General features: G+C 53.3%; 1 protein-coding gene across 14 annotated transcripts in view; it reads right to left on the bottom strand.

Moving 5' to 3' along the window:
- Positions 1-13,320, bottom strand: part of ZNF618 (zinc finger protein 618) — a 1,018,163-nt gene that overhangs the window by 303,112 nt on the left and 701,731 nt on the right. For all 14 annotated transcript variants that reach the window (XM_085610043.1, XM_085610045.1, XM_085609994.1 and 11 more), the window contains one exon: positions 12,147-12,236. In XM_085610043.1, coding sequence (XP_085466169.1) covers positions 12,147-12,236 — 90 coding nt within the window. The remainder of the gene's footprint in view (positions 1-12,146; positions 12,237-13,320) is intronic.

Genomic DNA, 13,320 nt, shown 5'->3' with positions numbered 1-13,320 from the left:
CCAACCGACAGAACCTCCACTTACTTTATAAAAACAGCTGTCCAGCTCAGAGCATCCACCTTCAGCATAATGTTAAGGAAAGTTCTGATTTAATCATGATAAAGCTAATATTTGGCTGTGAAAATGGCTGCAGGCAAGCTGCCACCTTAAATCTTGGAAACCCCTGGTGGCAGTGCCCTACTAAGAAATGAAAGTAGGTGTCTGAATGTACAGTTAGAGCAACCACTGCTGACAGACATCCCACTGCTCCTGAGCAATAGTCACGGCCCTAAACGAGTGTAGACACAAACTGCTAGGCCATGATTAAAAAACATACTCACCCTTTGCCCTTCTATGAGCCACATTTTGAGAGTGAATACCTGTGGAAGTTGCTTTCTGCAGTGTAGGCAGGCAGCAGGACCAGAGTTAAAAAGTGAGTATGTTCCTTCGCCACGCAGGAGGAGATGGGCACAGAAGAGTGCTGGCTTCAATCTTCTACATGGCGTTGTCTGAAAGATCTTGCACTTCTTACTGGTGATAGAATCAGGCAGGCAGATGATAGATGTGCTCTTCTTGCACATATTTCCTCCAACAAAAAGAACGACACCTGACAAAGAGTATGCATGGTCCCTGACAGAACAGGAAAACACCTTGACATGGATAGTGTAGCTGCTGGAACTCTTTAAGTAGTAGTGTCCGTTTTGCTGACTGATTAATTGATTGAACACTATTCAGCCTCTGCAAGGAGCCATTTAAACTTCTATTGGCTCATGACATTGGCATTCATTAACTGGAGCAAGACATTCATCTTTATGTAAAAGTCTCATTTTTAGAAGACAGAAGTCGTTTGAAATTCTTCCTGGACTCCTCATTTATCTGGGGGATTTGCTTCTATCTCTTACCAAAACGTACATAAAGTCTTATATTTCTCATTTACTTTCTGCAAATTGTTCAATTCTGACTGCCCCAGCTCGTTTTCTCAGGTATGCATGTCCATTTCTTTCCCTTCATACAGATCCAGTAGCTATATTGATATCTGCCAGACACAAGATTACACCGCCAATTTCTCCAAGTTAGTTTTCAGATCATTTGTGTAGGCCTCAGTATTTTGTATGTGGATAGTGTTAGTTGCTACTTAAGTCTTGAAGGTCTCTCAAAATCTTCCCCCACCCTGCCAAAAATCTTCAGACAACATCAGGCAATACTTTTTAACCAGCTGCCTATCGAACAAGTTACTTACCTTCGGTAACGATGCATCTGTAAGAAACATAAGTAGTGATAGATTCCTTACCTTACAGTTACCCCCAGGTGTCAGGCTGGATCCGGAAAGTTTTCGTCAGCAGTACCCCTGCACGTCGGTAGGTGGCATTGTGCTGCTTCGTGTCCGTCATCGGCGTCGTGATCGCCGGGATGACATCGCGGGCAGAACTAAGACGCCGCCTACGCGAGCTGATGTCAGTTCTGTACACAACTTTCCGCGCCAGGAACGCAGAGCCATGCAAGATACTGACCATTGGTGTCTTGAAAACTAGGGCCCTGAAAGGGATGACCTTAACCCTAGAAATCAGTTCGCAGAACGGGGAGGATGGGTGGGGCGGTAAGGAATCTATCACTACTAATGTTTCTTACAGATACATCGTTACCAAAGGTAAGTAACTTGTTCATCTGAAAGAAACACGTAGTGATAGATTACTTACCTTAGAATAGATACCCCGAACCAAGATCACACCAGAAAGTCCTGGAGAACAGAACGGCCCAAAAAGCTGTCTCTCCGGACTTGGCTGTCCAGGCAATAATGTTTTGTAAACGTGTGCAGCGAGCCCCACGTAGCTGCCTGACAGATGTCTTGCAAGGGAACACCCCGTCCCAATGCAGTAGTGGCTGCAGTTGCTCGAGTGGAATGAGCACGCAGCCCCACCAGAGGCTCTTTTTTAGCCAAAGAGTAACAGGCTTTGATGCACAAGACAACCCAGCGGGAGACAGCCCTCTTGTGCACCGCCCGACCTTTCTTGGTGCCAACGTAGCCAACAAAGAGTTGGTCATCCACCCGGAACTGTTGTGTGCAGTGGATATAAAACGAAAGTGCACGTTTTGGGTCCAGACGGTGGAGCCTTTCTTCCTCTCTGGAAGGATGTGGAGGCAGGAAGAAAGCGGGCAAGGTAACAAATATGCCCAATATGAAAGGGCGTGACAACTTTTGGCAAAAAGGAAGGCCGGGGCCTGAGCACCACCTTGTCCGGATGAATGGAAAGGAAAGGAGGCTTACAAGAAAGAGCCTGGAGCTCACTCACTCGCCTAGCGGAGGTGATGGCAACCAGGAAGGCAGTCTTAAGAGACAAAAGACGCAGAAGACAGTTGTGAAGAGGCTCGAAAGGAGCGCACATCAGATAAGTTAGAACTAGATTGAAGTTCCACTATGGCATCACAAACGGAATAGAAGGGAAAAGGTGAGTAATGCCTTTAACAAATCTATTTACAACAGGGGACTTGAAAAGAGAGGGCTGACCAGGTAGTCTGAGAAAGGCAGAAATGGCAGAAAGATAGCCTTTAATAGTGCCCAGAGCAGATCCCTGCTGGGCCAAAGAAAGAAGGAACAAAAGGACCTCGGAAAGAGGGGCAGAAAGGGGATCCACAGCCTTTGCTGTGCACAATGCCACAAATGTGTTCCACCTGCAGGCGTATACCACTTTAGTGGAGGGACGCCTGGCTGCCAGAATTACATCACAGACTTCAGGAGGCAAGTCAAAGGGAATCAACTGCCGCCGCTCAATCTCCACGCAAGGCGGTGGAGACTGGATAGGTTCGGGTGCAGGACCATTCTCTGTTGCTGCGACAGAAGATCCTCCCGAAGAGGCAGACGAATCGGGGGATCCACGCTCATACTGAGTAGCTCGGGATACCAAACTCTTCGATCCCAGTCCGGTGCCACAAGAATGACTTGGGCCCAGTCGCATCTGATCTTCTTCAGCACTCTAGGCAGAAGTGGTGTAGGCGGAAAGGCGGAAAATAAACCGCAACTCCACTCGCGACGATAAGCGTCTCCGAGCGAGTGCTGCCTTGGAAATTCCAACGCGCAGAACTGCTGACATTGCGCATTCTCTTCGGTGGCGAATAGATCTAACCAAGGCTCTCCCCACTGTTGAAAGAGACCTTGCGCCACCTCCGTGTGAAGATGCCATTCGTGATCCATCATGCACCGGCGGCTGAGCTCATCCACCCTAGCGAACAGTGAACCTGCCAGGTGTTGAACCACCAGGGAAAAGCCCTGATGTTCCAGCCATGTCTAGCGGCGCAGAGCCTCCTGACATAGGGTCTACGACCCCACTCCGCCCTGCTTGTTGCAATACCACATGGCGGTGGTGTTGTCCGTGAACACCTGCACTACGCTCCCCTTGACAGAAGGAAGGAATGCCTTCAGTGCAAGACGGATCGCCCAAAGCTCCAGAAGGTTGCTATGGAGCTTGGACTCCACCGGTGACCAGAGGCCTCTGATCTCCGCCTCTCCCATGTGGCCATCACATCCCAGGAGGGATGCATCCATTACCACCGTGTGCTCCGGTTGGGGAAGAGAGAGGGATCTGCCGCTGACCCAATGCTGGTTCATAAGCCACCACTGCAAATGCTGTGCAGTGCCCTCCAAGATCTGGACGTGTCTGGACAGGTCCCCCTGATGCTGAACCCACTGGAACTTCAGGTCCCACTGCAGAGCCCGCATATGCCATCTGGCATTGTTGATTAGCAGGATGCAGGAGGCCATGAGGCCCAGCAGCCTCAGGGTCATCCTGGCCGAAACCCAGGACAAGGGCTGAAAGATCGGAATCAAAGCCCGAATGTCTCGGACTCGCTGTTCGGGAGGATAAACCTGAAACTGTGCCGTGTCCAGAACCGCTCCGATGAAAAGGAGCTTCTGAGAGGATACCAGGTGCGACTTTGGCACATTGATGGAGAACCCCAGCAAATGCAGGAGGTCGGCCGTAGTCTTGAGGTGGGAGACGACTGCCTGGGGCGAGCCCGACTTCAACAGCCAGTCGTCGAGATAGGGGAAGACTGAAACCCCTGATCTGCGCAGATGTACAAGTTACTTACCTTCGGTAACGATGTATCTGGTAGAGACGATTCTAGCCACAGATTCCTTCACGTAGAATTATCCCCAGGCGTGCGACTGGACCCGGAAAACTTTCTTACCCAGCATCCCAGGCGTCGTCCGCGCACGTGACGTCAGCGAGGTCACATAAGTCCCACTCCAGCGCGCCTACGTCAGTTTTCTTCTGAGAACTTTTCCGTGCCACAACGCGGCGCCAGCAGACAAAACTGTGAGCGTATAGGAACAGCGTGAGAAAAAGCAGAAAAGGGAATGGTGAGGAACAACACCATAAAGACCGCGGTCGCCATCTGAGGTCAAGCAATCAAAACCTTCTAGTTCCGTGTAAGATCAATAAATCTAGAATAGGAGGACGTGCTTTTTCCTATCTTGCCCCCTTTCACTGGAACAGGTTACCGGAAGAGATACGCCGCTGTACCTTTCTGGGACACTTCAAGAAACGCCTAAAAACCAGGTTGTTTTAGGGGTTTGTGTGGGTCGTGGTTCCTGCTAGTGTCTTGCCAAGGCGCCGAGAGATCCCCCTGGGGATGATTCGTTGCGCCATATAAGTGTTAAATAAATAAATAAAAGAGCAGTATCACTGCAGTATCCAAAAGCAGGGAAAGAATAAAGAACAGAGCAGCAACCTTGCCAGTACAGAGACAGCCCTCCCCCCCCCCCCCACGGAGACAAGGGACAGATGTAAAAATGTCATGCAAAAGTACTACAACCCCAACCAAAGACAAGGAAGGGGAACCAGTCGGGGACACACAGGGAACGACAAAACTCCAAGACATCCCCATCACAGAGTGTGACAAACCCCATCAGGAACAAGGGCAGAGGCACAGCCAAAAGACCCCAAACTCAAGGATCGCAAAGAGCCATCAGTACCAACAAACCTATCCTCCCATGTGACAACGGGGAGGAAAAAGGGACAGCCTGACAGAAAGAGTGAAATAACGTACTCATAGAAGACATAGCCACCCACAGGAAAGCGAGTGCAAAAGACCAAATCACAAGTCCTCGCAGAACGGGGAGGAAGGGAGGGCCGTGAAGGAATCTGCGGCTAGAATCGTCTTTACCAGATACATTGTTACCGAAGGTAAGTAACTCGTACATCTGATAGACTACTAGCCGCAGATTCCTTCACATAGAATAGATACCCTAGCCATACCCGAGGGGAAGGAGGGTCTGCGAGAGGACCCCACCCACCGAGGCACAACAGAGGGCCGCACGGGGGCCGAGTCCGAAAACAGGACGAGGAGCCCCGTCTCCCAGGCAAAGGGAAACCCCCGCCAGCAGGAGGCCACCAACCCCAAGGGCGGGAAAAGAAATGCCACTCAGCAGAGGAAACAAGGCAAGGCGCAAAGAGGTCAAACACCCCACGTCCATGTGAGGCAACAAAACCTCCGCCCAAGGCCAAGGAAAAGAAAGGAGCACCGAAGGAGAAGAGCAACCTAGAGACTCCAAGGAGCAGAGGCAGAGCAAAGGCAATCCCAGACAGGACGGCGTCAGCAGCAAGAAGCAGGCGGAAGCCGAAAAGGGGAACTCAAGGTCACCCAGGAAGAATCTTCCAACGCCCCGCAGGGACAAACTGCGCCCGCAAGAGAGTCCAGAAGTCAGGGTCCATGCCCCCCCCCCCCCCCCCCCCAGGGAGAAGGGGTAGAACCGAGTGCAAGGCCCACTGGAAGCAGCGGAGAAGGCAGGATGACAGTCCCACTAAAGCCCCAAGAAGGCACAACGGCGCAGAAAGAACAAGAGGGCGGTACTGGCAAGCTCTGCCAGACGCCAGGGACACCAACGAACGAAACACTCAAAGCAAAAGGGCGAAGAAGGTTGCATCCGCAACATACCATAACGCCACGAAGAGCAGAAGCCCGCAGGCGACCACAACTCCCCAGCACATACCAGGGCTGTATAACAGCCAACCCTGCCCCACATAGGGCATGTCATATCCCAAGACATGGGAACCTCTTAGGAAGAAACTTCTGCAGCAGAGGACAACAACAAAAAAAGACCTGCGGCAAAAAACCCTGCAGGAGACCTATCAAGCAGCCAGAGGGAAACGCAGAAGGCCCAATCTCAGGCCCAGCATGGTGTAAAAAACCCAAACGAAAAACACACAGTCAAAAAGGGCTGGCCAAACAGAACTGTGGAGGAGAAGAAGGAGGGGGAGGAGGAGGAGGACGACGAAACCCCGCCAAGAACCTCTGGATGGCAGAGTCCGCAGGGGCATGAAACAAAAGAGCACCATCGAAGGGAAGGTCCACCAGCCGTTCTCGAACATTCTCTGGGAACACACTGTCCCGAAGCCAGGCATGGCGACGAAGAACAACCGAAGAAGCCATGACATGACCCAGCACCTCTGAGATGTCCGGAGCGAAGGATAAACGCCGCCAGCTCCCGACCATCCAAGACATGGTGTCTCAAGTCCACACAGGCACCCTCCCGAGAAGCGGCAGATATAAGAGACTCCGTCGAGTCCCACAAGCAAGAAGTGGCCCTAGCCAAAACACACAGCGTGTTAAGGGCCCGCAGAGCCGCATTGGTTGAGGCAAACATATTGCACCCCCAGGAGTCCAGTCAGCAGGCCTCCTGACGGGGGAGACAACAGCAGCGGCAAAGCAGGAAAGGCAGACTGCAAAAGGGGGCCTATGGTCGAAGGGTGAAGAGAAAGGCACACCGGATCACGCGGTGCCGGATGGTGGCGGTACAGAAGGTGCTGGGGCACCGGGTCCCCGGTGGCGGGACGGACCCAACTCCCCAAGAGAGAAGAGTGGAGTGAACCCTCGAACGGAAGCAACAGTTCCCTACCACCAGAGCCCTGATGGAGAACCTCCAGAAGATGATCTGCGGGGAAATGGGTAGCTGGATCACCCATGCGCAAAATTCACAAAGCCGTGGACAAAAGCGCGGGCGAAAGACGCACCCGCGACCGTAGGGCCCTACGGAGGGGAAAGCAGCTCCTCGTTAGGTGACGGCTGCAAGCTAAGGCGGCCATCCCCCAAGCCAACCGGAGGAAGGAAGAGCCAAGGCCGGAAGGAAGGTAGAGGGACCAAGGAGTGGGGGACCTGCGGCTCCTCCGGCGAAGACCGTGGTCGTGGAGATGGCGAGCAGCCGCCTTTAGACGACGTCGGGGAAAAAGCCACGACACGGCGGCCCGTCTCCGGCGAGGATGATACCAGCAACTGCCGAACCTCCGGAGAAGAGTCAACGACCGGACGTCGGCCCGGAGCCGTAGCGTCCGCAACCTGAGGCAGGACACCGTCGCCGGAGTTGACGCCGGGGCGGCCTCCGACACAACACACGGCGCAGGAGACTGGAGCTGGGCCGGAGCAGGGGTGGTGAAGGGGCGGCACCGGAACAGCACCGACCTGACCTCCGATGAGGCAGCCGTCTGTGTGGAGGGACGAGAAGTGCCCGAGGAGGGATGAGGGGACCCCGCCAGCCGCGACTCGTGACAAGGTGAGATGGGCCCTCCGCCGACCCTTGTGGCACTGCCAGGGCCAGCAGCCGCCGGCACTGTAGTGGCGTCACCTCAGCCTCGGACAAGGCCACCGGCTGTCCCGAGGACAGAGAGGGGCTCGGGGGTGTGACCCGAGCCCCGGCGACCTCCCACGACAGCACAGGGACTCCCGCGGGAGTTTGCGGTGAGGCAGAGGCACCGTGGTCCGAAGGAGGGACCCCCGAAGGGCCGCACCCCAAAGGCACCACATCCTCCGAGCCTGGATCCGGACCAGTCGGCGCCAGAGCCGCCGGCCACGCCGCGGAGGGTCCCACACACTGCAAGGGATCCGCTGACGTCCCAGGAGGGGGAAGGAGGAGGAGGAGGAGCCAGCGAGGCCTGCAAAGCCACCGCATATGTCTCCGTCTGGGCTCTGGTCGCCCCCACGCTGGGAAACGGCGGATAAGGGGACGACACGCGGGGCCGTACCACCCGTGGAGAGCCCACGCCCCCGACAGGTCGGAACCCGACCCTCGGGGACAAACTGCGACACCTATCAATAGGTGAGCGCGCTTCTGCGACCTGGGAGAAGATCGAAGTCGGCGAGGGAAGCCGCGGGTCTGAGAACCCTCCGCAGGGGCCGGGTGAGGCGATGCCGCCGACCTGGACACACAAGCCGAAAGAAGCTTCATCCGGTGCTCCCGTCGGGACATCGGCTTCATCTGCTGGCACGCCTCACAATCAGTGGAGTCGTGGTGCTTCCCCAAACACCACATACAGATGGGGTGAGGATCCATTGCCGACATGAGGCGGCCACATGACGAACAAGTTTTAAAGCCGGAAGGCATTCGCACACTGTTCCCACACACGCAGCAATAGCGTAAGGGAAAGGCCTAAACAGGCCCAGAGCACAAACCGGATCCACGTTGCACGCGGAAAAGGAAAAACTGACGAAGGCGCGCCGGGGTGGGACTTATGTGACCTCGCTGACGTCACGTGCGCAGACGACGCCTGGGCGGAGTCACGGGATTCCGTCCCCCCGGCGCGCAGGGATGCTGGGCAAGAAAGTTTTCACGCCTGGGGATAATTCTACGTGAAGGAATCTGCGGCTAATAGTCTCTATCAGATGAGCTGCGACCACCGCCATCACTTTTGTGAACACCCAAGGGGCGCTGGTAAGGCCAAAAGGGAGCACGGTGAACTGAAAGTGCTCGTGTCCAACCGTGAACCGCAGGTAACGCCGGTGGGCCGGCAGGACGGGAATATGAAAGTAGGCGTCCTGCAAGTCCATTCTTGCGGGTCTAGGGCAGACAAGACCTGAGCCAATGTGAGCATCTTGAACTTCTAGACTTGGAGGAAGCGATTGACGTTCCGAAGGTCTACGATAGGACGCAGGCCCTTGTCCTTCTTTGGAACCACGAAGTAGTGGGAATAACAACCACAACCTTTTTCGGGCGTCGGAACGTGCTCAATGGCCCCCTTGGCCAAGAGGGCCGCAACTTCCTGCTGGAGAAGCGTCAAGTGATTCCTGACATGCGGTGATACTGAGGTGGCATGGCTGGAGGGGTAGTCTCGAAGGGGAGGGAGTAGCCCCTTCGGACAATTTGCAGCACCCACTGGCCCGAAGTGATGGTGTGCCAGTGGGGAAGATGATGGCAAATCCGTCCGCCTACTGGCGTTTGATGGACCTGAAAGGACGGACTAGGAAGGCTTTGCAGTGGATGCGGCGGGGTTGGAGGTGGACTGACCCACCCGCTGGCCCCCTGAACCGCCTCGACGGTTCCCACATCCGCGCTGAACAAGTTGCTGCGCCTGCCTGTGGCCCTGCGAACGTAGTGGGGCGCCCCTTCCTCGGCCACAAAAGAAGCAAAAGGCAGAAGGTGGAGGAGGCCGAGTGGCCGACAGGCTCAAGGACTTGGCAGTAGCCGGTGAGTCCTTGAAGCGCTCCAGCGCACTATCTGCCTTATTGCCAACAAGGCGAATGCCATCAAAGGGCATGTCCATTAAGGTGTTCTGGACATCCCCCGAAAAGCCAGTTGTTCTCAGCCAGGTGTGGCGCCTAAGCGCCACCATCATGGAAATCACCCTGCCCAGCGAGTCGGCTGTGTCAAGCCCACAACGAATGGTGAACTTAGCTGCATCTCACCCAGCAGCAACAGCCTGGGCGAGTACTGTCTGGACCTCCTCCAGACAGCTAGGCAGCCCCTGCGCAACCGTGTTCCAAACAGAGTGGGAATAACGGCTCAAGGGGCATGCGGTGTTCACCGACTGCAGCTCTAAGCTGGCAGATGAAAACAGCTTCTTGCCAAGCTGCTCCAGCTTCTTGGATTCCCTATCCTGAGGTGCGGAAGGGAACGCGCATTGGGATGCAGAGGTCTGGACAACCAAGCTCTCAGGAGTGGGGTGTTGGGAGAGGAAGAGGGGATCGCCCGGAGCAGAGCGATGGCGTCGGGCCACGTTCCTGTCCTCAGGAGCCCCTGTGTTGGGCCTGGACCAGGTGCCCAAAAGAACGTCAGAAAGTGCGTCATTAAAGGGCAGCAAGGTTTCCGAAGAGGTTGCCGCCGGCTGGAGCACTTCTGTCAGGAGGTTAGTCCTGACGGCCACTGTAGGGAGTTCGAGGTGGAGGGCCTCAGCCGCCCTACTCAACACCACTGCGTAACTGACTCCCTCCTGCGTAGCCACGGTAGGAGGAGACAGCATGCCAAGGTCAGGCGAGGTGTCAAGACCACTGGCTTCCCCTAAATCCTCTGCCCAGTACGGATCATAAGCTTAGTCCTGTGCGAGAGGGTCCTCAGACCCCTCCCAGGCTTCCCCTTCCTCCGAAGTCTGTAGAACAGGCTGAAAATATGGAGGACGGACATAGGGAACAAATCCCATCCGTATCGGAAGCAGCGTCGAGCGACTTCGATCCGGCGCCGTGTCCGATTCAGGGCTGAAGCCGGGGACGACGTCGTCCCGGAGAGCGGGCGACATCGGAGGCGGTGCTGGTGGGGTTTATGTCGTTGGAGGCATAACAAGGTGAACTGGCGTCAACCGGGGTCTGATCCCAGATCTCATGGGAACCTGCGGCGCCGGAGCCATCGGTGACGCCGGGGCCGGAACCCGTGGCGATGGAACAACAGGACCCCCAGTCGGGCCGCGGGGCCCAGAGGCTCACCGGCAGGGCCAGACGGCTCAAAGAGTCAGGCCATGGCAGCAAGAAACTCTTGCACCTGGGCAGGTGTCGCTGCCGGACCCGGGAAGGGCGGGTAGGCTGGTAGCAACGTCCTAGGCTCGGCCGGAGCCGCGGGGGTGGCACCGCCCGCACCCTCAACTGCGACAGGCGAGGGGAAGTCAAAGAGCGACAATTCTTCTTCCACTTCTTCTTGGAATGCTTCGACTTACCTGACCCAGAGTGCAAAGACTTAGATCCAGAAGAATGATGGTGACGAATCCGCGACCGGACCCTCGACCTCCCACAGGACCAGGACCTTGAATGGCGCGGAGCCGACTGCCAGACTTCCAGCAACTTTCGGGACCGCTCCCGAAAAGTTTTTGGTGCCATGGCCCGGCAGTCGGGGCACGACTTGCAGTCGTGGTCGCGCCCCAGGCAGTAAAGACACACGCGGTGTGGGTCCGTCACCGACATCATGCGGTGACAGTCCCCACAGTTCTTAAACCCGGGCATCCCTACGACACCAGGAGTCGATCGACTCAAGAAACAAGGAGACAAAAAGCCTCAAAACACTCAGTCAAAAAATGACTGGGGGTACTAACCCTTCCCGGATCTGCGCTTGCTGGCGCGGAAAAAGAAAGAACTGATGTCAGAGTGCGAGGGCGGCATCTAAGTACCGTCCGCGACGTCATCCCAGCGATCACGACAACAGACGGGGAGCCGCACGATGCCACCTACAGACGCGCAGGGGTACTGCTGACAAAAACTTTCCGGATCCAGCCTGACGCCTGGGGGTAATTCTAAGGTAAGGAATCTATCACTACGTGTTTCTTTCAGATAAGAGCCATGCAACTTCAATTCTTTGAGTATTACTTCTATGGCCTTCACCTTTCAATACATTTTAACACCTGAAGCTTCATGGTCAACAAAAAGCAAATCTCTGAGGAAATCCACATAGCAAAGAAAAATATCTCTAGAAAAGTCATGCCTCAAAGTTAAGTCCAAATATTTCAAATTCTGGCATACCTCAAAACACACTTCTTTCAAGTCCACCTAAAACTACGCTCTTCTCCTCTTCCCTCTTTTACTTACACGTATGTTAACAGTGGCTTGCATCATCCGCTGTACTTCGAAGCATTTATTAATTGGCATTTCTATATACAGAAATCCCCTACCCCTTTTAGCACACATGCATATTGTTTGCAGTTGCTTTATTACAGATTACTGCAACATATAATACCCAAACATGTACATAAAGTAAAACCAAAATCAATAAAGAATTGCTAAAAGTCAGGACCATTTGACCAACTGCTAGACAGCACCTACAAACAGAGCCACCATTAAAAAACATACTATGGCAGGTCATTGGAGTAAAGATTTTTCCAAAGATATATAATGGAAGCCACAGGTAATCAATGACTATGAGTGACAATACATCGGTATAAAGAAAACAAGTAACAGGTAGCAAACAAAGCAGTCAGACTTACTTATTGGTGCATGTAGGGCCACATGTTCCTGGTAAGGCGTGTAATACTTGTACTGCTTGCCACAAAATTCACAGGTGTAATTTCCAGTTTCTGTCAAAATAAAAAGTAATATATGAACACCTTTATTTGTTGTTATGTACATTCACAGCCACATGATAATGCCTTACGGAGTAACGCTAAGCTGGCTTAAATATTCCAGGAACAATCGCCCCACAGCCACCCCCATTAGTTAACGAGCTTTCGGCAGCAGTCTAATATCGCATGAAGTGCAGCATGGCTATTAGTTTGATTTTTTCTTCAAGGATTAGAAGTCAATGGGGATGACAACACTTCATGACAGGACTGCAAAGGGGCATAAGTGGGCTTCGCTGTTCATAAATAAAGGGGAAAACGTTTTGCCGTGCAAAAACTGTTTGCAAATATGCTCTGCAGTCAAGGCTATTGTGATGAATAGCATACAGAGAAGGACATAACTGTCCAGGAAGAGGTAACCTGCATCCATGATGTCCAAAGAGATTACTCTAAGAAGAGTTGTTTGGGGATAATAGATATGGTTTGCAAAGAAGGTGAATGTATAGGAAGCCTGAGGATTTTTCTGTCTCAAATAATGAGTTCCATGACAACACTTGGGATTGGGTCTCAAGTCCAAATCATTGGCCGGGAATAAAGAGTCTGAGAATTAAATGTGAAACGCTCTATCCCACCCAGGTGAGGAACACTAATATTCTTTACAGGTATTTTTAGTCTGTCAATAGAGGTTCAGTTGCCCCAAAGTGTAAAAAAATGCTTCAAGGGCATACATTGCAACAGTATGTTGAACTAATCGCTGTGCTATGAAAAGGCATGAGTGTATTAAGTTAGACATGCCTCATAGAATGAGTACATAAATATAACAAGCTAGTATGCCGTAAGACCACATTATAGCAAGTAAAGTTCATTACCCAGTGAAATCAGGTTATTATAATTTGCAAACATATCCTCATTGCATGCCTAGAATGGTACAAAAAGCAGCAGAGCACCACCTCTATCATACACTATGCTGAGCTTGTCATTCTGCCCACTTTGAGTTACTCAGACAGCTTACAAAGTTAGATGGACACAGCGTTCTAAAGCACAGCTCCCCGTAAAGTAACAGTAGATGTCAAATGTTACCCGGGCAGTGCAAGTAACTGCA

This window comes from Triturus cristatus, chromosome 1_2, assembly GCF_964204655.1.
Source record: "Triturus cristatus chromosome 1_2, aTriCri1.1, whole genome shotgun sequence".
Taxonomy (NCBI): Eukaryota; Metazoa; Chordata; class Amphibia; order Caudata; family Salamandridae; genus Triturus; species Triturus cristatus.
This window is presented reverse-complemented; position numbering and strand designations above follow the sequence as displayed.